General features: G+C 38.8%; 1 protein-coding gene across 11 annotated transcripts in view; it reads right to left on the bottom strand.

Annotated features, from left to right (window-relative positions):
* Positions 1-6,852: 6,852 nt before the first annotated feature.
* The window catches only part of anks1b (ankyrin repeat and sterile alpha motif domain containing 1B), a 251,294-nt gene continuing 230,674 nt past the window's right edge, over positions 6,853-27,472 (bottom strand). For 6 of the 11 annotated variants that reach the window (XM_083546165.1, XM_083546167.1, XM_083546169.1 and 3 more), the window contains 6 exons: positions 26,253-26,324; positions 17,006-17,089; positions 16,781-16,918; positions 13,751-13,918; positions 9,130-9,221; positions 6,853-8,116 (listed from right to left, as the gene is read on the bottom strand). In XM_083546165.1, coding sequence (XP_083402291.1) covers positions 8,068-8,116; positions 9,130-9,221; positions 13,751-13,918; positions 16,781-16,918; positions 17,006-17,089; positions 26,253-26,324 — 603 coding nt within the window. In that variant the 3' untranslated portion in view covers positions 6,853-8,067. Of the gene's footprint in view, positions 8,117-9,129; positions 9,222-13,750; positions 13,919-16,780; positions 16,919-17,005; positions 17,093-26,252; positions 26,325-27,472 lie in introns of all 11 variants that reach the window. The other 5 variants (XM_083546162.1, XM_083546166.1, XM_083546168.1 and 2 more) reach the window with 1 other exon arrangement.

Consider the following 27,472-nt stretch of genomic DNA (forward strand, 5'->3'; position numbering starts at 1 on the left):
AGATCTCACCTCGTGGGGTCTCAATGATCCTAAGGAAGGTGAGAAATCAGCCCAGAACTACACGGGAGGAGCTGGTCAATGACCTGAAAAGAGCTGGGACCACCTTTTCCAAGGTTAATGTTGGTAATACACTAAGACGTCATGGTTTGAAATCATGCATGGCACGGGAGGTTCCCCTGCTTAAACCAGCACATGTCCAGGCACGTCTTAAGTTTGCCAATGACCATTTGGATGATCCAGAGGAGTCATGGGAGAAAGTCATGTGGTCAGATGAGACCAAAATATAACTTTTGGGTCATAATTCCACTAAACGTGTTTGGAGGAAGAAGAATGATGAGTACCATCCCAAGAACACCATCCCTACTGTGAAGCATGGGGGTGTTTTTCTGCACATGGGACAGGGTGACTGCACTGTATTAAGGAGAGGATGACTGGGGCCATGTATTGCGGGATTTTGGGAAACAACCTCCTTCCCTCAGTTAGAGCATTGAAGATGGGTCGAGGCTGGGTCTTCCAACATGACAATGACCCGAAGCACACAGCCAGGATAACCAAGGAGTGGCTCTTTAAGAAGCATATTAAGGTTATGGCATGGCCTAGCCAGTCTCCAGACCTAAACCCAATTGAGAATCTTTGGAGGGACAGGCCAGAAACCTGACTGATCTAGAGAAGATCTGTGTGGAGGAGTGGGCCAAAATCCCTCCTGCAGTGTGTGCAAACCTGGTGAAAAACTACAGGAAACGTTTGACCTAATTGCAAACAAAGGCTCCTGTACCAAATATTAACATTGACTTTCTCAGGTGTTCAAATACTTATTTGTAGCTGTATCATACAAATAAATAGTTTAAAAATCATATATTGTGATTTCTGGATTTTTTTTTTAGATTATGTCTCTCACAGTGGACATGCACCTACGATGACAATTTCAGACCCCTCCATGATTTCTAAGTGGGAGAACTTGCAAAATAGCAGGGTGTTCAAATACTTATTTTCCTCACTGTATATGGGAGCTGAACTATTTTGTGTTTTGTAAGTAAGAAGCAGTAGTTTGTAGTCGATTCGAAATTTAACTGGAAGCCAGTGTAGGGACGATAAGATTGGGGTTATATGGTGATATTTTCTCCACCTTGTGAGAACTCTGACTGCTGCATTCTGGACAAACTGGACCTTGTTTATTAATGATGCAGGACATCCACCTAGTAATGCATTAAACTAGTCCAGTCTGGAGGTCATGAACGCATGAATGAGCTTCTCTGCATCAGGTATAGACAACATGTTTCTTCGTTTAGCAATATTTCTAAAGTAAAATAAGCTGTTTTTGTAATGTAGTTAATAGGATTTTCAAAAGACAAGTTGGTGTCTATAAATAACTCCCATGTCTTTTACTGTTGAACTAGTATTTACAGTACATGCTTCCAAAAGCAGGTTAAAATGCTGGAGCTTCTGTCTACTGGTTTTTGGGACGATAAGCAAAATCCCCGTCTAATCAGAATTCTATATTAGAAAGTTATGCGTCATCTAATCTTTACTAAAGCAAGGAACCCAATGAACACAATTTAAAAGGTCTTCTTTCACTGTAGCCACAGATGCACTACCCACGTACACCATCTCTAGCAGAGGCGTCGATATTAACATCATAAAATGACCCAGTGTTTATGTGTATTTTTGTGCATTGCAGATTTCCTTGGGATTTCAAATTGGGTTGAAAAAGTGTGTTTTTTTGTGCAAATTCTACAGGAAAGAAACGTATAAAAAAAAATATAAATGGTTAAAAATGTTTTGAACTGTTGGGTTTTCTCATGCTGTCCAGCTTTTCTTGAAAAGTCAGTCTTGTAAATGAATGTCCGTCTGCGACCACATCCATTTCTTTTCCTCTGTTAGGCATTGTGGAATAAAAAAAAACCAAGCCAATAAATCCACACAGATATATTTGAGTTTGTGCAGTTTGTTACAGATGTAGGTTGCGAGTTTTGACTAGCGCACTCCCTAACCATCCGATCCAATAACGTGAAAAAATGTCCACGTTACCGCGACTCGAAATCTGATTGGTTAAAGCAACATGCACTTTCTATGAAATAAAGAAAATATATTATTAGGAATAATTTAATACATATTTATAGAAAGACAATTAAACCGTAAGTCAGTAATTCTACGATAAAGCCTCGCTGTCTCGTCTTTGCTCTTTTCCTGTTACTTTAGGTGCCATCTTGCTGTCATCATTGCGTCTTGTGTGATGAATACCTTCATCTCTCCATGCCTCCATGCTCTCTTACTGATCTTTGTCCAGAGAATAGATCCTGTCAGCTGTTCACACTGCTGGGGTTCCCTTTATTGCTCACTCTTATCAGGTCAGATGGCATGGATCCATTCGTGGCATGGTGTGTGTGTGTGTGTGTGTGTGTGTGTGTGTGTGTGTGTGTGTGTGTGTGTGTGTGTGTAGAGGTACAGAAAGAGAAAACGAGCAGATGCCATAGCCTCCAGTCAGCTTTTTTTTTTAATGCCAAGCTGATGTCCTGTTAAATGAAAAAAATGGGCAGAAACAGGTTCTTCACTCGGCTCGTGTAAACCAAATAAGGAAGAAGAATCATTTATTAAACCCTGACCAGTTCTAAGATTAGCACGGTTTCACTTGAATGCTTACTTTGGGGACCGTTTTGATATTGATTTCTAAACAAAAACAATAATTTAACTATAAAGAAACTAAAAAAAAAAAAAATTATATCTGGGAAAAGTTCAATTCAAATGCGAGCTCACAAGACAGCATCAGAATCAGTAATATAAATGCTAAATGCTAATATGTTAATACAAATTTGGTGCAACCCAGATGAGGATGGGTTCCCTCTTGAGTCTGGTTCCTCTCAAGGTTTCTTCCTTATCCCATCTCGGAGAGTTTTTCCTTGCCACAGTCGCCACGGGATCACCCATAAGGGACAAACTTACTTATAAGGACATATTAAGACTCCTGGGTAGGCCAGGCCATGTCTCAACTTTTCAAATTACGATGGGGTCATCAGGACGCATCTCCATAGTAAGTCGGGGACTACCTGTATATCATGTTTTAGTTTTTAGTTTGTATCTCATAGGCTACACTAATATGGATAAATTAGAATTTTTGTCTAAAAACATCTTTTGTTTTCAATTGTTGCCGAAAAAATTGCTCATCCACAGTAAAACTAGTGAAAACCGTGTACGAGCCCTGTATGAGCCAAACGTTTTGTCATTTCCGCCTGGCTTTTATTTACTATTTACTTTCTGGCTTTTCGAAGTGTCCCAGCAATCACTAAAAATAACACATCATTTTCGAAAGCGTCAATTTTCACAGTCCACACTGTAAATCTACGAAATGATCCACTTTGGAGAATGTTTTCATAAAGCTACGTTTTTGTGTGTTTTCAAACGAAAACGTCTATTTCCAACATGTAGAGTTCAACATGTAGAAATGAATTACGACTCATTATTTATTATAACAACGCACTGAAAGTTGGCTCAGTGGCTCTCGACCCTGTTGTATATTATCAAGTTTTATTACAAAAGAAAAAAACCCTATGAAATCAATTGCCTGTGAAAGACCAACTGTTTTGTTGCCCCCAGATATTATATGAGTGCAGTGTAGTGTAGTGGAACAGATGCTGGTGTAAAATCAATGAAATGCCGTTTCTCTTTATCACCTTGCAGAGTGCTGGATGTTGCTGTGCCATACGGATGAGTGGTCGAGCAGCTGGCTCTGCAGTGTGCTGGCTGACCCTGTACTCTCACCCAGAGGGGCATGGATCATTGCCCAGTCGCCTGCACGCATAGAGAGAGAGCTGGCAGAGCGTCAGCACCAGCCGTGACCCACAGAGTCTCTTCTTGGAAGTGATGACAGATTATATAGTGTGTATGGGATCAAAGCAAAAAAAACAATTGTCTAGTGATGCAGGATTTTTGGATGTTCCAGATTCGTATCAGGAATTCCAGCTGCATAAGCTTCAAATATTGTGAAGAAAATTCCGAAGCTCCCTGGACAGCAGACTCAATTCCCCGATTTCTCTTCTGAAAAGTGTTCTTAAAGCGTTAATTAATGAATCTGTGACATAATTACATGAACAGTTATCCTCTGGTACTTCATTTAGCAAATGGCTGCAGGCTAGGAACCATGTGGGATTTGGGGCTCCTGCTGCTCTCTCAATCCCTCTCTCTTTCAATCCCTCTCTCTTTTAATCCATTTCTCTCTCAATTCCTCTCTCTTTCAATCCCTTTCCCTCTCTCACAATCCCTTTCTTTCTCTTAAACCCTTTCTCTTTCAATCTCTCTCAATCCTTTTCTTTCCTTCTCAATTCCCTTTCTTTCTCTTTCAATCCCTCTCTCTTTCAATCTACTTTAACCCCCCTCTCTCAACCCTTCTCTCTTTCAATCCCTTTCTCCCTTTCTCAATCCCTTTCTGTCTCTCAATCCCACTCTCTCTCATTTTTCTCAAATCACGTTTACATTTACATTTATATTTGCGGCATTTAGCAGACGCCCTTATCCAGAGCGACGTACAAAAGTGCTTTGAGTCTCTAGTAATGAATAAATCTACACTGGTACGCAAGATTACAAACTTAATATAAATATAACCCTTGAATTCTATCATTCTATCATGTATAGTTTAAATGCAATTCAGATGTGTTTCTAACACCTGATGTTATATGTCCTGATTTTAATACTTGTGGGATTCAAACTCACAACCTTCTGATTATGACACTCAGTCTCTCTCTTCTTCTTTTTGCACCTGATGGATTCATGTGTGGCTTAAATGTCATTAAAATTCTATTATAGCACATATAGTTTGATGCCATCCAAATTTTTGTGATTCAAACTCAGACTTTCTGAGACTTAAACATGCTCCTGAGGCACTTTCTTCTCTTTGGATCTGTCTGAATCATCCTGATGCCCTACCTCTGGATGGAGTTCTGTTCAATTGAAGATCATTTGAGGATGGTTCCACATGAACAGCCTAAAGATCCATTCAGCAACTAAAGATCTTTGAGGATGGATTTGGACTGTAATTAATATCAACAGTCTGCTACAATGGTTCAGGACCACAGGTTGCATGGACAGCGCCAATCACTGAACACCTCAACAATGATGGAGCTGTAATGAATGGACATTCGGTGTTAAGGATGAGGATGGGTTTAGTTTTGGAGTCTCTCTAGCCTCTCAAAGGTTCTTGCTCATGAAGTCCTCAAGTCTCTTTCCTTCAACACAGTCAACATTTTCTCACTCATTAGGGATAAAGATATAAACATAGGCACTAAACTTATACATTCCAAGTTTATTACCTCTTTATCTCTGTCATGCTGCTTTAAACAAACACCCATTGTTAAAATCACCCTACAAATCAAAATTTATTCAATTTAATACACTATCTGGCATGTGTGTGTGTGTGTGTGAATAAACGAGCGTACAGTATCTAAATATCTGAAAGTGACCATGTAATGTTTTGAGCCTCATGAGAAACGACGACCTTTTCCTCTTTTTCGGTTTTTACTCCGCTGCTGCTTTCTGTAAAACACATTCATCCATCACTGAAGCAGGACGTTCCACAGTGGGGCTAACGATCAGGATTTGTTTAATGCTCCATGGCAACAGAGACCACAACAGACAAGACCACCACTCATCATGCCTACGGGTGATTTTATACACACACACACACACACACACACAGAGAAAGATTCTATGTGACAGACCACACAGAGCTACTAATGAGCAGATTTTCTCTCTACAGGAAATGAGTAAAAAAACAATTGCTTTTCTATAACAAGACTCGATTCATGAGAAGTTGAATGACAAAAATATGCCTTGTTTCTAAAAGAAATCATATATAAATATAAATCAAATATTTAATATTTACTCTTTTAGATTTAATTTAATGCAAACTATAGCATACAAATATAGCAACAAAAGATAGTAGACACCTGACCATACAAATCCAACTGCACATTTAGTCCCAGTTTGCTGTGAACTTTCACTCTTCTGGGAAGATGTTCCACTAGATTTTGTGGAGATTTGTGGAGATAAAGTTGGTCAAGTTAAACATGCTCCTGAGGTTCCAGTGACCACTGTTCCTGCCCCTCTTCCCTCCGTGGATCTTCCCACTTCGTCCAGGTCTGTCTCCGGGTAGTATTCTCTTCGATTGGAGGCCACTCTGTGCAGCTTGGGACGGTTTCTCATCAACTCTTTGGGCGGTTCCATGAAATTCCGGAGTAAGAACGGGCGTTTTGAGAATGGATTTGGACTGTAGTTAATGTCAACAGACTGCTACACTGACTCAGGACTACAGTTTGCTTCTGATCACCATCACTGCACCCTGCAACATCGTTTATCTGTGTAAAGCTGCTTTGAGGCAATGCATATTGTTAAAAACGCTATACAAATAAAAATGAAATGAATTGAATTGAATTGAATAGTGAAGTCAGGTACTGATGTAGGTGAGAAGGTGAGAAGGCCTGGGGTGCAGTCAGCATTCACATTCATCCCAAAAGGTGTTCAGTAGGGTTCGGTCTCTGTAGCAGGAGATCTTCCATGCCAGGTATAAAGCATATATTCATGTAGCTGGTTTGGTTTGAGTCTCCTAGCTTAATAACCTCCTAGCCTACACAATTGTGTGCCTTCAACTTTGGCAAAGAATCACATGTGGCTGGAAAAGGCAGGTGTTCCAATACTTGTGACAATATTTAATTCTGGATAGAGTGAACCTTAAAAAGAACCTGAAGACCTCATAGAAACATGGGGCTAAAATAATACAGAAACTCTTTGCTTTGTAAGTATGATGGAGTGATGGTGCAGATATGGAAAATTAGAGAAGAGAATAAAGTCGCCACTCAAAAGGAAGCAGTTGTACAAGTCTGATTTATTCCATGTGCTTTTGCCAGGATATAAATAAGGGTCAAACTTAGAAAATTCGAGTGCTGGAAGCCCAAGCCTATGTACATGGTAAGTTAGCAATTCCACTTTGCTCGCACAAAAGTGTTTAGTTAAAACAATATTTTTCAACAGTGAGATTTTGACCTTTTTAAAATTTGGTACTATATCAACCAGTGTCATTAATTCTTTTTCTTTTTTTTTTTCTGTTAGTCATTTTCTTCTTTTTTTATGTTAAACTACATTACATATATGAACAATGATTGAGGAAAATATTTATGTACAGAAGAATTGTGCCAAAAAAATCTAGAGTTACACTCAATAGTTCAAATAGTTCAAATAGCCGCTTATCAATCAATCAATCATCATCATCATCAATCAACATCATCATCATTTCTGTATCATCGATGGACTTTTCACCTGAAAAGCAAAATTGAGTGACACCATTCACACTTTTTTTTTTCCTAGAATATTTTTTTAAACCTGGATGGCTATTCTTCTCAAAGCCCAACATGTCATATAAAAATAATATTACATCAAGACAACATTAGACAAGAATTGCACATTTAAAAGAAGAATTTATAATAAACATAATCAATTAAGGATTAGATTAATGGCGATATAGAATTATATTAGACATGAATGTTTTACCAGTATGAATACTAATCTGCATGGCATTGTCAACAACAATTCTGTAGTGGTTTTGGCATGAGACACGTCACTTTCATGGTTGTCCAGTGCAATAAATCCATTCACATTTGTGCATAATATTCAGAATGTACTATTAAACCGAATGAAAAGAGGAAATTAAAGAAAAGTAAAAACATGGCAAACAGAAAGTCCTTTGTGTTTTGCCCCCTAGTGGTGATGTATGGGCAAAAATGAGTCTGTCAAAAATGAGTAACCATGGTCCTATCCCATGGTACCTTGCCTTTCCCCCAACCTTCTCCCTCACACAACATAAGTCCACATAACAGAGCCCGAGCCCAGTGAAGTGTGAACTCAGTCTAATGGAGAATGCTCGTACAGTCGCACCAGTAGTCTGTTTGCGCACCGAGTTATGTGTTAAAAGTTCAGTCTCGACAGGCTCTGCCATGTTTGTAGTCCAAGTGCCACTCATAGGCTCCATATTTGGCTGTCCTTTTTTTGCAATGTGTGTGTGAGAGGGTCCATGTTGGGGGCTGGCTACATTCTTTGATTTCCACAGTAATAGACATGGGAGTCCGGCATTACCCTGCAAATGAGATTAAATCACTTATCCAGAGCGTCCAAGAAAAAAAAAAAAACAAAAAAAAAACAAGCCTCTCAGATGCCCCCTTCGCCGGTCCAACACAGCCAGAACACATGCTCTCTGCGGGCCGAAGGGCCTGTTTCCGGGCTGCTTGCATTCAAAGCCAAACCAAAAACAAGGCAAAGCGATTAAAGTGTTTTTTTCTTTAAGGCGCTGTTCATGGATCGAAAAACGGAACACCCTGCCTTTTACACATGCAAATTTTTCCTGCAAAAATGGTTGGGAGCAAGCCAAACCCCAGGTTGACCCACAAAGACCACACTGGGGGGGAGAGGGGAGGGAAACAAAGAAAGAATATATATATAAACAAACGAACAAACCAACAAAAAAAAATACGGCCACCATCTCCATTTTTACGCTGTCCTTACAGGATCTCCTTAGAGTTCCCATTGCCCTTAAGCCTCAGTAGTGGCGCACTGCTTCACACACTGCCTGATGATGAAGAACGAAAAAATGGAGCCGTCCCCCTCCCACCGAAATACACTGCGTTTACAAGCTTGTAGCAGCATTATGGATTTAAAGTCCTCATTCAAGCAATCAGGATGTGTGTCTGATCAAAGTGCTAAATAGAGGACAAAGGAAAAATGGGAGGACAAAAAAATCACATCAAACCTTTTTTTTTTATAATTTGGAGGAAATGAGGGTGAAGTGAATGGTGTGTTTTTGGCCAGAGGGAAGTGTGTGTGTGTGTGGGGGGGGTTTCGAGAGAGATAGAGAATGTAAAAGAGTGGGAGAAAAAAAAAAGAAAGGAAGAGAGAGAGCACGGCAGCGACATCATGCAGAGGCCACAGTAAAACGGGGCGGGCTGGACCGGACCGGGGTGGAGAGACACGGGCGAGTCAAAGGTCACTGGGCCCATGGCTCCGTTGGGGGGCCTCTAGAGGGCGTGCTCTGAAAGGCACACACACAGACAGGAGCGGACAGTGGGTGCATATTAGAAAATAGTTGTCTCATACTTTGTGTTGACTCCTCTCTTGGCTTCCTGTCCTGGCTCCACGATCCATGGGACATTGCCGTGACCCTTCTGCTCCATCGAAGGCTGCTCCATCTGAATTAGACACAAGAGTTCGAGAGCATGCATGTCAGCAGCAAAACGGGAGAAGAAGGAGGAGAAGGAGGAGAGAGAGAGCAAATAATGGTGAATAGAGCGAGATATCCAATGCAACAATTATTTATTTCTCACATTTTGAGCAATCCTATGTGTACACAATATGCGCTATATGGGCAAAAGTATCTAGGATGCAGTCACGTTCAATTTTCCCTTCACTTTTGGGTCACTAGGAGACCCAAAAACTTGTTCCAGCATAACAATGCTTTTGTGCACAAAGCCAGCGCCATGAAGATATGCTTTTCATGGCTTAGAATGATGTAGAAAATCCCACCCTTAGACCAGCCCTTCCTACCCTTCATCCAGTACTTAATCTAACCCATAGACCATCCCTTACTCCCATTATTGTACCAGCTCTTAGTCCTGCCCTTAGTACCACCCTTGGACATGCCCTTAGTGCCACCATTAGACCAGACCTAGGTTCTGCCCATAGACCTCCATTTTGTCCCACCTTTTGACCAGCCCTTAGCCCACCCATAAAACAATCCTTGGTTCCAACCTTAGTTACACTGTTAGACCAGCCTTGGATACACCCTTAGATCAACCCTTAGTCCATCCTGTAGTTCCACCTTAGACCAGCCCTTAGTCCCACTATTAGACCAGCCCTTAGTCCCATTATTAGACCAACCCTCAGTCCCATCATTAAACCAACCCTCAGTCCCATCATTAGACCAACCCTTAGTCACACTATTAGACCAGCCCTTAGTCCCATCATTAGACCAACCCTTAGTCACACTATTAGACCAGTCCTTAGTCCCATCATTAGACCAACCCTTGGTTCTGCCCTTGAACATGATTCAATCCCAACTATGGACCAGTTGTAAGTCCTACCAATAAAACAACCCTTAGTTTCACCCTTAGATCAGTCCTTAGTCCAGGACTTTAATCAGCCTTTAGACAGCCCTTAGTTTTACCCTTAGATCAGCCCTTAGACCAGCACTGGGTGTAATATTACATTATTCACAGAGGTCGTGGAGACAATATACAATAAAAAAACGAGAATAGGTCATGTGTTTAAATTGTTATGGTATTTGATCCATAATATCTTCTGCTATAGAGCTCCAACCCAATTTTGGGATGAATGTAAACGCTGACTAGAATAGAATAGACTTTATTTGTCACGCATACATTACAGCACAGTGAAATTTTGTTCTTCGCATATCCCAGCTTGCTCAGAAGCTGGGGTCAGAGCACAGGGTCAGCCATGATACAGCGCCCCTGGAGCACAGAGGGTTAAGGGCCTTGCTCAAGGGCCCAAGAGTGGCAGCTTAGCGATACCGGGGCTTAAACCCCCGACCTTCCGATCAGTAACCTGGTGCCTTAACCACTGGAGCTATCACTTCCGCTTCATCAATGGATCCACTCCCCCTTCATCAATGGATCAATAAAGGCCTGGACTACATCCCAGGCCACCTCACCTACATCAGTACCTGACTTTACTAACACCATTGTGTCTGAAAAAATCTCCACAAAATCTAGTGACACATCTTCACAGAAAAATTGTGCTTATTATAAGATCAAGCGTCCACAAACATTTGTCCATATTTTGTCATATTCAATAAGCACAATGTGGACTTTCCTATCAGTTCTAATGCAAGGAAAAAAATAATTATCTATCTATCTATCTATCTATCTATCTATCTATCTATCTATCTATCTATCTATCTATCTATCTATCTATCTATACATATATATATATATATATATATATATATATATATATATATATATATATATATATATATATATATATATATATATATATATATATACACACACACACAATAACAACACATGTCCACACAAACACACACACACACACACACACACACACACACACACACACACACACACACACACACACACACACTAATCAATGCCATCTGTTGATCTACGCCATCGTTTCTTTATCTGGCTTTTCCATACGGAGATACATGAAGTAAGGACTAACACTTGACAGACTGTGTGTTTAAACACCACTCCAGGGTGGTGTGATTCACGTCATGCTATGACCACACTGATGTGGATTATTTTCGCATTTTCGCACAGTCTGAAGTGACTATTCCACTTATACCACAGCGATTTCCCAGAGATTACACAGTGAGCAGGTATTAATACTAATATTATTGTTATAATGATATATAATCCACTTCAGGTGGTACTTGTAACTCGGCTCCATGTCATGCCACATTGACTCACCCCAGTTTGTTATTTTATTGTATTATTTTTCTATTTAATTTGATCAAATGATCCAACATTTTAGTCCAGTTCCTAAGATTCAGACCTTACTACCATTGTTGGACCAGCCCTTAGTTCTGCCCTTAAACAGCCTTAAGTCCCACCCTTGGATAAGCCCTTAGTCCCAAACTGAGTCCTGCCATTAGACCAGCCCTTACACTATTCCTTTAGACAAGCCCTTAGTCTTGCCCTTAGACAGCTCTTCGTCCTGACCTTAGATACCTTTAAGTTTTACTTTTAGCCCTTAGTCCTACCCTTAGACCAAACCTTAATTCCATCCTTAGATCAGCTCTTAGTCCTGCCCTTAGACAGCTTCTAGTTCCATACTTAAACCAACCCTTAGACCAGCTCTTAGTCCTGCCCCTAGACAGCCCATAGTTCCACCCTTGGAGCCCTAAATCCCCAAACAAAACAATCCTTAGTTCCCTAGGACGGTGTCTGATAGGGTGAGCAAGTGAGTTTAGCATAAAACGTTTTCTAAACTAAAGGGGAGGAGCCTTGTACCACCTGCCAATCACTGAAAAGCTTCTTAATCACATTTCCTGGAGCATTGTGATAGAATGCACCAAGAGCTAAATGTTCTCCTGGATTAAAAATGTGTAACATAGAGAAGATGGACAGAACAATTCTTTATCATCCGTTTCTTAGCTATAAATCTTGTATGTTGTTACATCATGTATTAATTCAGTTCTAATAGAAAAGAAACGCAGAATAAAATAGGTCATTGTGACCCAGACAGAATGTGGGGTTATGGACGGAGTGGCGCTATAAATAGAAATCTATTTTCAAATCCGTCTTGTACGTGGTCCTGCGTGTGACTCTGGGGAGGCAGGGGAAAGGTGTAGGATGTGTGTGTGTGTGTGTGTGTGTGTGTGTGTGTGTGTGTGTGTGTGTGTGTGTGTGTGTGTGTGTGTGAGTCAGTGGGGCACTGTGTCGGGGCAGGTGTAGACTAAGACACTTCAACACACTTTCTCATCAATCATGTTCAGTAAGTCACTGCGAGGGCCAGGAGATACGACAAAACCATCACCGGGGATGTGTACAGGCCAAGAACTGCTGTCTAATCATTTCATTGGTATGCCATCAAGGTCAGAAAGGCCTTCTCTGCTTGCCTAAACTCTATCACAATCGTTGAGTTAAATTTTTTCTATATTTGTCCATGAATATTAATTAAATTATTCCTAATAATCTATTCTCTTCATTTCATAGCGTTTCTCTCGGTGGTGTTGCTGCAAGACCAGTTTCTGAGGGAAACCCATCCTCATCCTCAACTCTGATGAGATGTTCCACTAGTTTTTAAACCTTGAAGATAGATTTGGACTATAATAAATATAGACAGTGTGCTTCACTTGTTTTTGGCACATACAGTTGCCACAAACAGTATTTGCATTCCAGTGTCCATTGGTGAACCACTGATACCCTCAACAATGATGGAACTGTAATGAATCATGTCTGGTTCTTCTCAAGATCTCTTCCTCAGACCATCTCAAAGAGTTGTCACCACTGGCTTGCTCATTAGGGATACACTTATAGGGCTTATTTACTGATGCTGAAATGTATATTTGTAATACGTACAATGTGTTTTTGCTTTGGGACAATGTCCAATGTTTAAAAGGCTATTCATATAAATAAATAAGCAATAATGTGATTGTGGAGATTTGTGGAGATTCCTTCAGCCACAAAGGTGTTGAGGTACTGATGTAGCTGGGGAAAGGAGGCCTGGGGTGCGGTCAACATTCACATTCATTATGTTTAATAGGGTTGGAGCTCTATAGCAGGAGATTGTTCACATATTTTAACCCATTGTGCACAGGGGCATTGCCATGCTGAAACAGGTTTGAGTCATGCTAAAGCATCCAAAGACGCCCTATACAATTGTGTGCCTCAGTCTTTGTAGTAAGTTTGGAAAGGAACCACACATGGGTGGAAAGTTCACGTGTCCATTACCCACAATGACATTTTATAACTTTTGTACATAATAACAAAAAGTGCCAATCATTCTGGAACTGATGCTCTTGTCACATACTTCCCTCATGCTGACATGCACTCAGAAACACTGAAAAGCCACAACAGAAGTTTTCTATTTTTAGACTTGATGATAGTCAGTGAAACACATGACAAATGTGAACCGTAATGAAGTGAAAGAGAAAACAGAAAACAGCACTCAGAAGCCACACACTGCACACAGAGAGGAAGCAGAGTGTGTGTAAGAGTGTGTGTTGAGCACTTACGGATTTGCGGATGTTGGAGCGTGGTTTGGGGATGGGTTTGGATGGTTTGTTGTCGAAACTCTCAGGCAGTGTGGATGAGCCATGGCCACTCTTCCTGGCCTGCAGAGCCAGCTGATAGGCCACCTCAAACGCCTGGCCCAGCGTCAGGATGATCTCATAGGCCAGATTCTGCCCACAGATACACAAGACAAGATTTGCTAGAATCAAAAATCATCTTTCTTGGAGTTTTTTTGGTGGCAAAAAATATGAAAAAAAAATATATATAAAATATAGGAAATCAAAATAATAAATAAATAAATAAATAAAAATTTAACAAACTAAACAATACAAGACAAGGTGCCGAGGCAGCCATATTGGGGGTATTAAGAATTGATATCTAAGCAATAAAAACTAAAGGTATTTTTTGAGTTGTTATTATTATCATGGTTTAAATGGGGCAGTGTCTCATATTGTTTATTGTAATCCGATTCATAGGGCATGATCTGGAGAGTTTGAGAGTACATACTGCTTGGTCTACTGTATTAAAGGTGACATGTTCCTGCTCAGTAGTTCCAATTTTATGAATGAGGCGCTAACAAGTCAGACAAGTACCATATTTTCCGATTAACTCTACAACAATAATTATAACTGGATTTCATTTCTTTACTTTTGACATTTCTCTGCCTTGTTTGTATGGGCAGGTGGTAGCTGAGTGGTTAAAAGACTTTGGTTCCCAAAGGTTGTGAGTTCAAATCCCAGTCACACCAAGTTGCCACTTCTAGACCCTGAGCAAATAACTGAATCTCTTAGCTGCTCAGTTGTATAAATGAGATCAATGTAAGTCTCTCTGGATAAGGGCTTCTGCCAAATGTCGTAAATGTCCGCCAAAATATGATGTTAAATCTCAGAGCCAAGTTACAGCCGTATGACCATTTTCTGATTCCTGGAAGGAGAAAAGAAGCTTCTCTGCATAATGCAATGCAACAATCCAAGATTCATATATGTATTTTTTATTTAGATCTATCTAGATTACTTTGACATTCTGTATTCTATAAGTTAACCATGTGATGCATGGATTTTAAAAAGTGTCATTTGTTTCATGATGTATCGTTTTTTTTACATAATAATAATGGAGAGAATCTATTTATTTATATAAAGGTTTTAGATATACTTTTATTAGGCAACACTTTATTTTAGGGATCAGAAGTTTGCCAGTAGGCAGTAGCCAGCCTTCTCCACCACACAATTCATTCACGGTTCTGGATTCCCTTCATCAGTTAATGTTGCCTCTCACTCCTTCTTTTAAGGGGCTACTTTTACCTTTTCTTCCCAGTAGGAAGTGAGCTTACCTGCCCCCCCATTCTCAGACAGGTTGTGAATCTGCAGGTCAAAGGCAAACAGCCAAATGGCAGGTAGTACTGAGAGAATGGCCAAAGGTAGCATGGGGGATTCCTGCTGCCTTGCTGAGGGGGGCGGTTACAGGCATAGGCAAACCTTTTCAGTCATATTTGAATGTGAATTTGTGAGTTATTAGTTATTAGTCATAGATTTGGTCCACTTTTCCATTTTGCAAAGCACTTCTTCAATTTTGGCATTAAACTCATCGATCTTTTCAGGGAATTCAAATCATAAGGGCAAACGAGTGGCGTTCTACGAGTGGCGTTTAAGTCAAACCAGGATTTTTGAGTTAACTAATTTCAAGGAGTTAACTAAATTTCTTTTTCTAAATACTCCCCTGCTACATTTATACACTCATCCCAGCATTTAACTAACACCTGGAAAGATTCGGCATAGAAAGACTATCCTGTACCATTCTAGAACAGCCTGCTTCACTTTTGACATCAAGGAACCACCAAGACCGGGTTTGGGATAGTCGGGGACGGTCATCTTTTCGTACTGCGCTCAAATTCCTCTGTATATATCCTGCAGGTTTACACTTTTGTTCACAACAAACTTCAGCACCATGCGCTGACCATGCATGCGTTCACACTGCTGCCTGCAAACTTGATTAAAGGTCTCTGAACTGGCCCACCAAAATACACGTGCGCCCCCTTTGCTAGGTTAAAGGACACACTAGCCACTTACTACTGCGCCATGCTGGCATTCATTTTTATACCTGTAACATAAATTAGCGGACCCTATTTTGCTTGGAGACGTCCTGTAGTGTTGCATTACATCCAGTTTGTCACTTTAACCTGTTCACAGGTATCCAGTTGCAGAAAGTTGAAGCTAGTTCAGTAGATATCAGAGGGTCTCTGGGAATCTTATGTAGTGGTTTCCTATTCCAGGTCACAAAGTGTTCCATGGCCATCTGCTTCTGAATCCAAGAGAATTTAATAAAATTCAGAGGTTGTGTCTGCCCCCAAGTGAAACTCTCGAAATAGCAATCTCATATCAGAATACTCTGTTCATACACCTAACAAGCAGTTTCACTCTTTACTAAAACCACATATGCTGTTTTGACCCATGGTGGTGGTACATCTTTCTGGACTGATGTCCTTTATGTTTAAGTTTCAAGTTTATTTGTTATATGTATGAAATGCTCAAATGAGGCTACAGGCAATCTACAGCAAATATTAAACATTAAACAGATGTACTTAGTATTGGACTCTGGATCGGAAGGTCACAAGTTTAATTCCCAGCTATACCAAGCTGCCACTGCTGTGACCTTGAGTGAGGCCCTTAATTCCAAATTGCTCAGTTGTACTGTAAGTTATTCTGCATAAGGGTGTCTGCCAAAAATACCATAAATGTAAATATACATCTATTCCCATGCTCCATCCAAACACCTATGCTCTACTGGTCTCAGCATCTCTCAGGGCACAAGGAAGCCATGAACCAAGGCTCTTCAGTTCTTAGACCTATACCCCTCCGAACAGTGTTTTAGACTGATTATGTTCTTAGTCTGTGATCTAATGAAAAAGTATCATGGTTTGTTTAATGATAGAAATGTAAAAGCACTTGGGCAAGTCACTCTGTATGGGAGCCTCTCCCGAACCTCGTAAATGTAAATGTGAATGATGATGTAATTACACAAGGTGTTTTACTAACCACATCAAAAGCTGTAAACACATGGCAGTAGTGGTGACTGGACTTCAAGTCTTTGGTAATGTAGGCAAACGTGGAGAGGTCCTCAGGATCCTGCGCTGCACACGAGATGTTCCGAATCTCATGCTCGGCTATGATGTTCTGTAGAGGGGAGAGAAGGATTGCAACATAAAATGCATGTTAGAGATGTAAAAAGGAAAAAGGAAAAGAAAGGCAGATGATGCTCACCTTATTTGTTGCATCTATAAACTTGACTCCTTTGTATGAGACGGAGAGGACTATGGTAGGGACTTTCTTCATTTGTTCCGTAGACTTCTTGTAGGAAAGACAAGAGAAAAAAAAAAATCATAAAGCCACCAAAACAACAATCCTCAAACTTCAAAAAGTATGAGACGAGGCTAACATACAGCAAAACAGATTATCTATACCCCAAATTTACCCCTAACACTATAAACCCTTTCAACCCCTACACCACAAAATTAATCACCTTATAACCCCCATTCCACCTACACCCCCACATCAACCATGTTATAGTACCTATAACCCCTACACCCTACACCTTAAACCCTTCAACCTTTATACCCCCAAACCCTGTACAATATAACCTCTCTAACCCCTATACCCCCAGATTTAACACACTATAACCCTTATAATCACCTACATACCCAAACTTTATAACCCCTACAACCCCAAAACTCCAAAAATCTTTCACACTATAAACACTTCAGACGTTACACCCCTCAAATCTTTTAAACATTATATAAAAAATACATTATAACACCGATACCCCCTGAGTTTAGCCCATTTTAACCGCAACAACCCCCACACCGCCCCTATTTATCCCATTATAACTAAGATATAATAACATATACAGTAGCCCCCACACCCCTGAACAATAATATAGCCCCTATACCCCCCCCCCCCAGATTTAGCACACTATAAGCATTATTATTAAACCCCCAAATCTAATACATTATAACCCACACCCCCAAATCTAATACATTATAACCCCTACGCCCCCAAATCTAATACATTATAACCCCTACACCCCCAAATCTAATACATTATAACAACTACACCCCCAAATCTAATACATTATAACCACTATACCCCCAAATCTAATACATTATAACAACTACACCCCCAAATCTAATACATTATAACCCCTACACCCCCAAATCTAATACATTATAACAACTACACCCCAAAATCTAATACATTATAACAACTACACCCCAAAATCTAATACATTATAACCCCTATACCCCCAAATCTAATACATTATAACAATTATACCCCCAAATCTAATACATTATAACCCCAATACCCCCAAATCTAATACATTATAACCCCTATACCCCCAAACCTAATACATTATAACAACTATACCCCCAAATCTAATACATTATAACCCCTATACCCCCAAATCTAATACATTATAACAACTACACCCCCAAATCTAATACATTATAACAACTACACCCCCAAATCTAATACATTATAACCCCAATACCCCCAAATCTAATACATTATAACAACTACACCCCCAAATCTAATACATTATAACAACTACACCCCCAAATCTAATACATTATAACAACTACACCCCCAAATCTAATACATTATAACCCCTATACCCCCAAATCTAATACATTATAACCCCTATACCCCCAAATCTAATACATTATAACCCCTATACCCCCAAATCTAATACATTATAACCCCTATACCCCCAAATCTAATACATTATAACCACTACACCCCCAAATCTAATACATTATAACCCCTATACCCCCAAATCTAATACATTATAACAACTACACCCCCAAATCTAATACATTATAACAACTACACCCCCAAATCTAATACATTATAACCACTACACCCCCAAATCTAATACATTATAACCCCTACACCCCCAAATCTAATACATTATAACAACTACACCCCCAAATCTAATACATTATAACCACAACACCCCCAAATCTAATACATTATAACCCCAATACCCCCAAATCTAATACATTATAACAACTACACCCCCAAATCTTATACATTATAACCCCCAAATCTAATACATTATAACAACTACACCCCCAAATCTAATACAATATAACCCCAATACCCCCAAATCTAATACATTATAACAACTACACCCCCAAATCTAATACATTATAACCACTATACCCCCAAATCTAATACAATATAACCCCAATACCCCCAAATCTAATACATTATAACAACTACACCCCCAAATCTAATACATTATAACCACTATACCCCCAAATCTAATACATTATAACCACTATACCCCCAAATCTAATACACTATAACCCCAATACCCCCAAATCTAATACATTATAACCCCTACACCCCCAAATCTAATACATTATAACCCCTATACCCCCAAATCTAATACATTATAACCCCTATACCCCCAAATCTAATACATTATAACAACTACACCCCCAAATCTAATACATTATAACCACTATACCCCCAAATCTAATACATTATAACCCCTACACCCCCAAATCTAATACATTATAACCCCAATACCCCCAAATCTAATACATTATAACCCCTATACCCCCAAATCTAATACATTATAACCCCTACACCCCCAAATCTAATACATTATAACCCCTATACCCCCAAATCTAATACATGATAACCCCTACACCCCCAAATCTAATACATTATAACCCCTACACCCCCAAATCTAATACATTATAACCCCAATACCCCCAAATCTAATACATTATAACCCCAATACCCCCAAATCTAATACATTATAACCCCTACACCCCCAAATCTAATACATGATAACCCCTACACCCCCAAATCTAATACATGATAACCCCTATACCCCTAAATCTAATACATTATAACCACTATACCCCCGAATCTAATACATTATAACCCCTACACCCCCAAATCTAATACATTATAACCCCTATACCCCTAAATCTAATACATTATAACCACTATACCCCCAAATCTAATACATTATAACCCCTACACCCCCAAATCTAATACACTATAACCCCTATACCCCCAAATCTAATACACTATAACCCCAATACCCCCAAATCTAATACACAATAACCCCTATACCCCTAAATCTAATACATTATAACCCCTACACCCCCAAATCTAATACATTATAACCCCTACACCCCCAAATCTAATACATTATAACCCCTATACCCCTAAATCTAATACATTAAAACCACTACACCCCCAAATCTAATACATTATAACCCCTACACCCCCAAATCTAATACATTATAACCCCTATACCCCCAAATCTAATACATTATAACCCCTATACCCCCAAATCTAATACACAATAACCCCTATACCCCTAAATCTAATACATTAAAACCACTACACCCCCAAATCTAATACATTATAACCCCTACACCCCCAAATCTAATACATTATAACCCCTACACCCCCAAATCTAATACATTATAACCCCTACACCCCCAAATCTAATACATTATAACCCCTATACCCCCAAATCTAATACATTATAACCCCTACACCCCCAAATCTAATACATTATAACCCCAATACCCCCAAATCTAATACATTATAACCCCTACACCCCCAAATCTAATACATTATAACCCCTATACCCCCAAATCTAATACATTATAACCCCTATACCCCCAAGTCTAATACATTATAACCCCTATACCCCTAAATCTAATACATTATAACCACTATACCCCCAAATCTAATACATTATAACCACTATACCCCCAAATCTAATACACTATAACCCCAATACCCCCAAATCTAATACACAATAACCCCTATACAACTAAATCTAATACACTATAACCCCTACACCCCCAAATCTAATACATTATAACCCCTACACCCCCAAATCTAATACATTATAACCCCTATACCCCTAAATCTAATACATTATAACCCCTATACCCCCAAATCTAATACATTATAACCCCTATACCCCCAAATCTAATACATTATAACCACTATACCCCCAAATCTAATACACTATAACCCCAATACCCCCAAATCTAATACACAATAACCCCTATACCCCTAAATCTAATACACTATAACCCCTACACCCCCAAATCTAATACACTATAACCCCTATACCCCCAAATCTAATACATTATAACCCCTATACCCCCAAATCTAATACATTATAACCCCTATACCCCTAAATCTAATACATTATAACCACTATACCCCCAAATCTAATACATTATAACCCCTACACCCCCAAATCTAATACATTATAACCCACACCCCCAAATCTAATACATTATAACCCCTATACCCCTAAATCTAATACATTATAACCCCTACACCCGCAAATCTAATACATTATAACCCCTATACCCCTAAATCTAATACATTATAACCACTACACCCCCAAATCTAATACATTATAACCCCTATACCCCCAAATCTAATACATTATAACCCCAATACCCCCAAATCTAATACATTATAACCACTACACCCCCAAATCTAATACATTATAACCCCTATACCCCCAAATCTAATACATTATAACCCCTATACCCCCAAATCTAATACATTATAACCACTACACCCCCAAATCTAATACATTATAACAACTACACCCCCAAATCTAATACATTATAACAACTACACCCCCAAATCTAATACATTATAACAACTACACCCCCAAATCTAATACATTATAACAACTACACCCCCAAATCTAATACATTATAACAACTACACCCCCAAATCTAATACATTATAACAACTACACCCCCAAATCTAATACATTATAACCCCTACACCCCCAAATCTAATACATTATAACCCCTATACCCCCAAATCTAATACATTATAACAACTACACCCCCAAATCTAATACATTATAACAACTACACCCCCAAATCTAATACATTATAACCCCTACACCCCCAAATCTAATACATTATAACAACTACACCCCCAAATCTAATACATTATAACAACTACACCCCCAAATCTAATACATTATAACAACTACACCCCCAAATCTAATACATTATAACAACTACACCCCCAAATCTAATACATTATAACAACTACACCCCCAAATCTAATACATTATAACAACTACACCCCCAAATCTAATACATTATAACCACTACACCCCCAAATCTAATACATTATAACAACTACACCCCCAAATCTAATACATTATAACAACTACACCCCCAAATCTAATACATTATAACAACTACACCCCCAAATCTAATACATTATAACAACTACACCCCCAAATCTAATACATTATAACAACTACACCCCCAAATCTAATACATTATAACAACTACACCCCCAAATCTAATACATTATAACAACTACACCCCCAAATCTAATACATTATAACCCCTATACCCCAAAATCTAATACATTATAACCCCTACACCCCCAAATCTAATACATTATAACCCCTACACCCCCAAATCTAATACATTATAACCTCTACACCCCCAAATCTAATACATTATAACAACTACACCCCCAAATCTAATACATTATAACCCCTACACCCCCAAATCTAATACATTATAACCCCTACACCCCCAAATCTAATACATTATAACCCCTACACCCCCAAATCTAATACATTATAACAACTACACCCCCAAATCTAATACATTATAACAACTACACCCCCAAATCTAATACATTATAACCCCTACACCCCCAAATCTAATACATTATAACCCCTATACCCCCAAATCTAATACATTATAACCACTATACCCCCAAATCTAATACATTATAACCACTATAAGCCCATATCTAATACATTATAACCCCTATACCCCCAAATCTAATACATTATAACCCCTACACCCCCAAATCTAATACATTATAACCCCTACACCCCCAAATCTAATACATTATAACCCCTACACCCCCAAATCTAATACATTATAACCCCTACACCCCCAAATCTAATACATTATAACCCCTATACCCCCAAATCTAATACATTATAACCCCTATACCCCCAAATCTAATACATGATAACCCCTATACCCCTAAATCTAATACATTATAACCACTATACCCCCAAATCTAATACACTATAACCCCAATACCCCCAAATCTAATACATTATAACCACTATACCCCCAAATCTAATACACTATAACCCCAATACCCCCAAATCTAATACATTATAACCACTATACCCCCAAATCTAATACACTATAACCCCAATACCCCCAAATCTAATACATTATAACCACTATACCCCTAAATCTAATACATTATAACCCCTACACCCCCAAATCTAATACAATTTAACCCCTACACCCCCAAATCTAATACATTATAACCCCTACACCCCCAAATCTAATACATTATAACCACTATACCCCCAAATCTAATACATTATAACCCCTACACCCCCAAATCTAATACATTATAACCCCTACACCCCCAAATCTAATACATTATAACCCCAATACCCCCAAATCTAATACATTATAACCCCTATACCCCCAAATCTAATACATTATAACCCCTATACCCCCAAATCTAATACATGATAACCCCTATACCCCTAAATCTAATACATTATAACCACTATACCCCCAAATCTAATACACTATAACCCCAATACCCCCAAATCTAATACATTATAACCCCAATACCCCCAAATCTAATACATTATAACCCCTACACCCCCAAATCTAATACATTATAACCCCTACACCCCCAAATCTAATACATTATAACCACTATACCCCCAAATCTAATACATTATAACCCCTATACCCCTAAATCTAATACATTATAACAACTACACCCCCAAATCTAATACATTATAACCCCTACACCCCCAAATCTAATACATTATAACCCCTACACCCCCAAATCTAATACATTATAACCCCTACACCCCCAAATCTATTACATTATAACCCCTATACCCCCAAATCTAATACATTATAACCCCTATACCCCCAAATCTAATACATTATAACCCCTACACCCCCAAATCTAATACATTATAACCCCTACACCCCCAAATCTAATACATTATAACCACTACACCCCCAAATCTAATACATTATAACCCCTATACCCCCAAATCTAATACATTATAACCCCTACACCCCCAAATCTAATACATTATAACCCCTACACCCCCAAATCTAATACATTATAACCACTATACCCCCAAATCTAATACATTATAACCCCTACACCCCCAAATCTAATACATTATAACCCCTATACCCCCAAATCTAATACATTATAACCCCTATACCCCCAAATCTAATACATGATAACCCCTATACCCCTAAATCTAATACATTATAACCACTATACCCCCAAATCTAATACATTATAACCCCTATACCCCTAAATCTAATACATTATAACCCCAATACCCCCAAATCTAATACATTATAACCCCTACACCCCCAAATCTAATACATTATAACCCCTACACCCCCAAATCTAATACATTATAACCACTATACCCCCAAATCTAATACATTATAACCCCTACACCCCCAAATCTAATACATTATAACCCCTACACCCCCAAATCTAATACATTATAACCCCTACACCCCCAAATCTAATACATTATAACCCCAATACCCCCAAATCTAATACATTATAACCCCTATACCCCCAAATCTAATACATGATAACCCCTATACCCCTAAATCTAATACATTATAACCACTATACCCCCAAATCTAATACACTATAACCCCTATACCCCCAAATCTAATACATTATAACCCCTACACCCCCAAATCTAATACATTATAACCACTATACCCCCAAATCTAATACATTATAACCCCTACACCCCCAAATCTATTACATTATAACCCCTATACCCCCAAATCTAATACATTATAACCCCAATACCCCCAAATCTAATACATTATAACCCCTATACCCCCAAATCTAATACATTATAACCCCTACACCCCCAAATCTAATACATCATAACCCCTACACCCCCAAATCTAATACATTATAACCACTACACCCCCAAATCTAATACATTATAACCCCTACACCCCCAAATCTAATACATTATAACCCCTATACCCCCAAATCTAATACATTATAACCCCTACACCCCCAAATCTAATACATTATAACCCCTACACCCCCAAATCTAATACATTATAACCACTACACCCCCAAATCTAATACATTATAACCACTACACCCCCAAATCTAATACATTATAACCCCTACACCCCCAAATCTAATACAAAATATAACCACTACACCCCCAAATCTAATACACTATAACCCCTACACCCCCAAATCTAATACATTATAACCCCTACACCCCCAAATCTAATACATTATAACCCCTACACCCCCAAATCTAATACATTATAACCCCAATACCCCCAAATCTAATACATTATAACCCCTACACCCCCAAATCTAATACATAATAACTATTATATCCCCAAATCTAATACATTATAACCCCTACACCCCCAAATCTAATACATAATAACTATTATATCCCCAAATCTAATACATTATAACAACTACACCCCCAAATCTAATACATAATAACCATTATATCCCCTATACCCCATGTACATTAATAACCCTTATAAAACCTACACAGCCAAATCAATCACTGTAAACAATTATAAGCCCTATACCTGCCAAATCTATCACATCTTAGCCCTCACACCCCTATACATATTATAACATTATTATTCCACCATGTTACAGTCTCCATAAATCCTTATGTACACCTGCAACTAAAAGAAATCAACCTCTGAATACATTTAATATACAAAGTGAATGTGAAAAATCTTATCTCCTGGGTAAATGACTCCAATTTTTAATCGGGTCAGAATAAATTTTGCATCCCTCTTTTGATATCATGTAAGCTTTCCGACAGTTATATATTCACTGCTTTATTCTTCTCCGCTTTTTCTGTTTCTCGGTCAGCGTTTATCTTTGCCTCAGCATGTTTACACTGTCCTGGACCTGTCAGAATCTGCTTTAAAACAGATTTCATGAGAGAGAGAGAGAGAGAGAGAAAGAGAGAGAGAGAGAGAGAGAGAGAGAGAGAGAGAGAGAGAGAGAGAGAGAGAGAGAGAGAGAGAGAGAGAGAGAGAGAGAGAGCGGTAGAACAAAAGAGAGTCGAGCACAAGGCAAATAGACAATGAGAGACAGAGGGTGAGAAAGTGCAAGAAAGAGACAGATAGAAAGACTGAACATAAACAACAATTAGAGCGAGATAGAGATAGACAGAGCACAGAGCGTGCTACATAAAAAAGTACATGACATGAAATACATGACAACAGATGGAAATGATTGAAAGAGAAAAAAGATAGATAGAATGAGACAGTAATTTCCAGGGTAAAGGTCAGCAGGGTTCACTGCAGTCATCAACGGTTTGGGTGGAACAGAAGGTCAACCGTATGAAGACAAATCTTACCCTCATTTTTGCGCAGGCGTCATGCGTGGACTCGGTTCCTCTCAGCTCTTTCACCAGCATGGAACCCAAATACTGCAAATAAAAACACCAGCAAGATGTTTTAACACCGATCGGATTGAAACCGCTGGAGGCATCGTGCAAACACCGTCCAGCATGTGCACCATATTACACCATAAACCCTTCTACCCCTACATCCCAACCGCATACATTATAACCTTTATAACCCCAAATCTATCCCTTTATGACCCCTATAACACCTACATCTTAAAATCTAATACATTATAAACCGTACAACCCTAAATGTATTCTATTAGGACCCCTATAACCCCAATTTTGGCCCATTATAACCCCTATAACCCCAATTTAGTCCATTATAACCACTATAACCCCAAATATAGCCCATTATAACCCCTTATCACACCCATATCCCCAAATGTAAAACATTATAACCTCTATAACCCCTAAAACCCCTAGTTAAGCCTATTAGAACCCCTATCACACCTACATCCCCAAATCTAATACATTATAAACCCTATAACCCTATATTTATCCCATTATGATCCCTATAACCCAGAATTTAGCCCATTATAACCCCTCTAACCCCAAATGTACCCATTATAACCCCTATTACACCTACATTGCCAAATCTAATACATTATAACACCTATAACCCCAAATTTAGCCCATTATAACCCCTATTACCACTACATTCCCATATCTAGTACATTATAACCCCAACAACCCAAATCACCCTTATAACTAAAAACGTAGCCCATAATAACCTCAATTAACCATCAACACACCCAATCTAATACATTATAACTCCTATAAACTCAAATTTAGCCCATAATAACCCCTATAACATATACACCCACAAATCTTGTACAGTATAACTCCTAGAACCCTTACAACCCCAAATCAATCATGGTATAACCCCATAACTGACAATGTAGCCCATTATAACCCCTATAACCTCTAAACCCCCAACACACTTATAATTCCAAATCTAGTATATTTTAACCCCTGAAACACCTACAACTGTCTGAATAAACATAAAAAGTTCAAGTGCAAGTTTGTGCTAAATTATTTAGAACAGACATGCATGAATCAGTCCATCATCCGAGAGCCCTTCATGCTTATCATTTCCGATTATATCACCTTGAAAAAAATAGGAGCAGCTCTTTTGTTTCTAGGGATCGCACAGTTCCTGTGTTAAATAT

This window comes from Silurus aristotelis, assembly GCF_946808225.1.
Source record: "Silurus aristotelis genome assembly, chromosome: 7".
In the NCBI taxonomy this organism is placed as follows: domain Eukaryota; kingdom Metazoa; phylum Chordata; class Actinopteri; order Siluriformes; family Siluridae; genus Silurus; species Silurus aristotelis.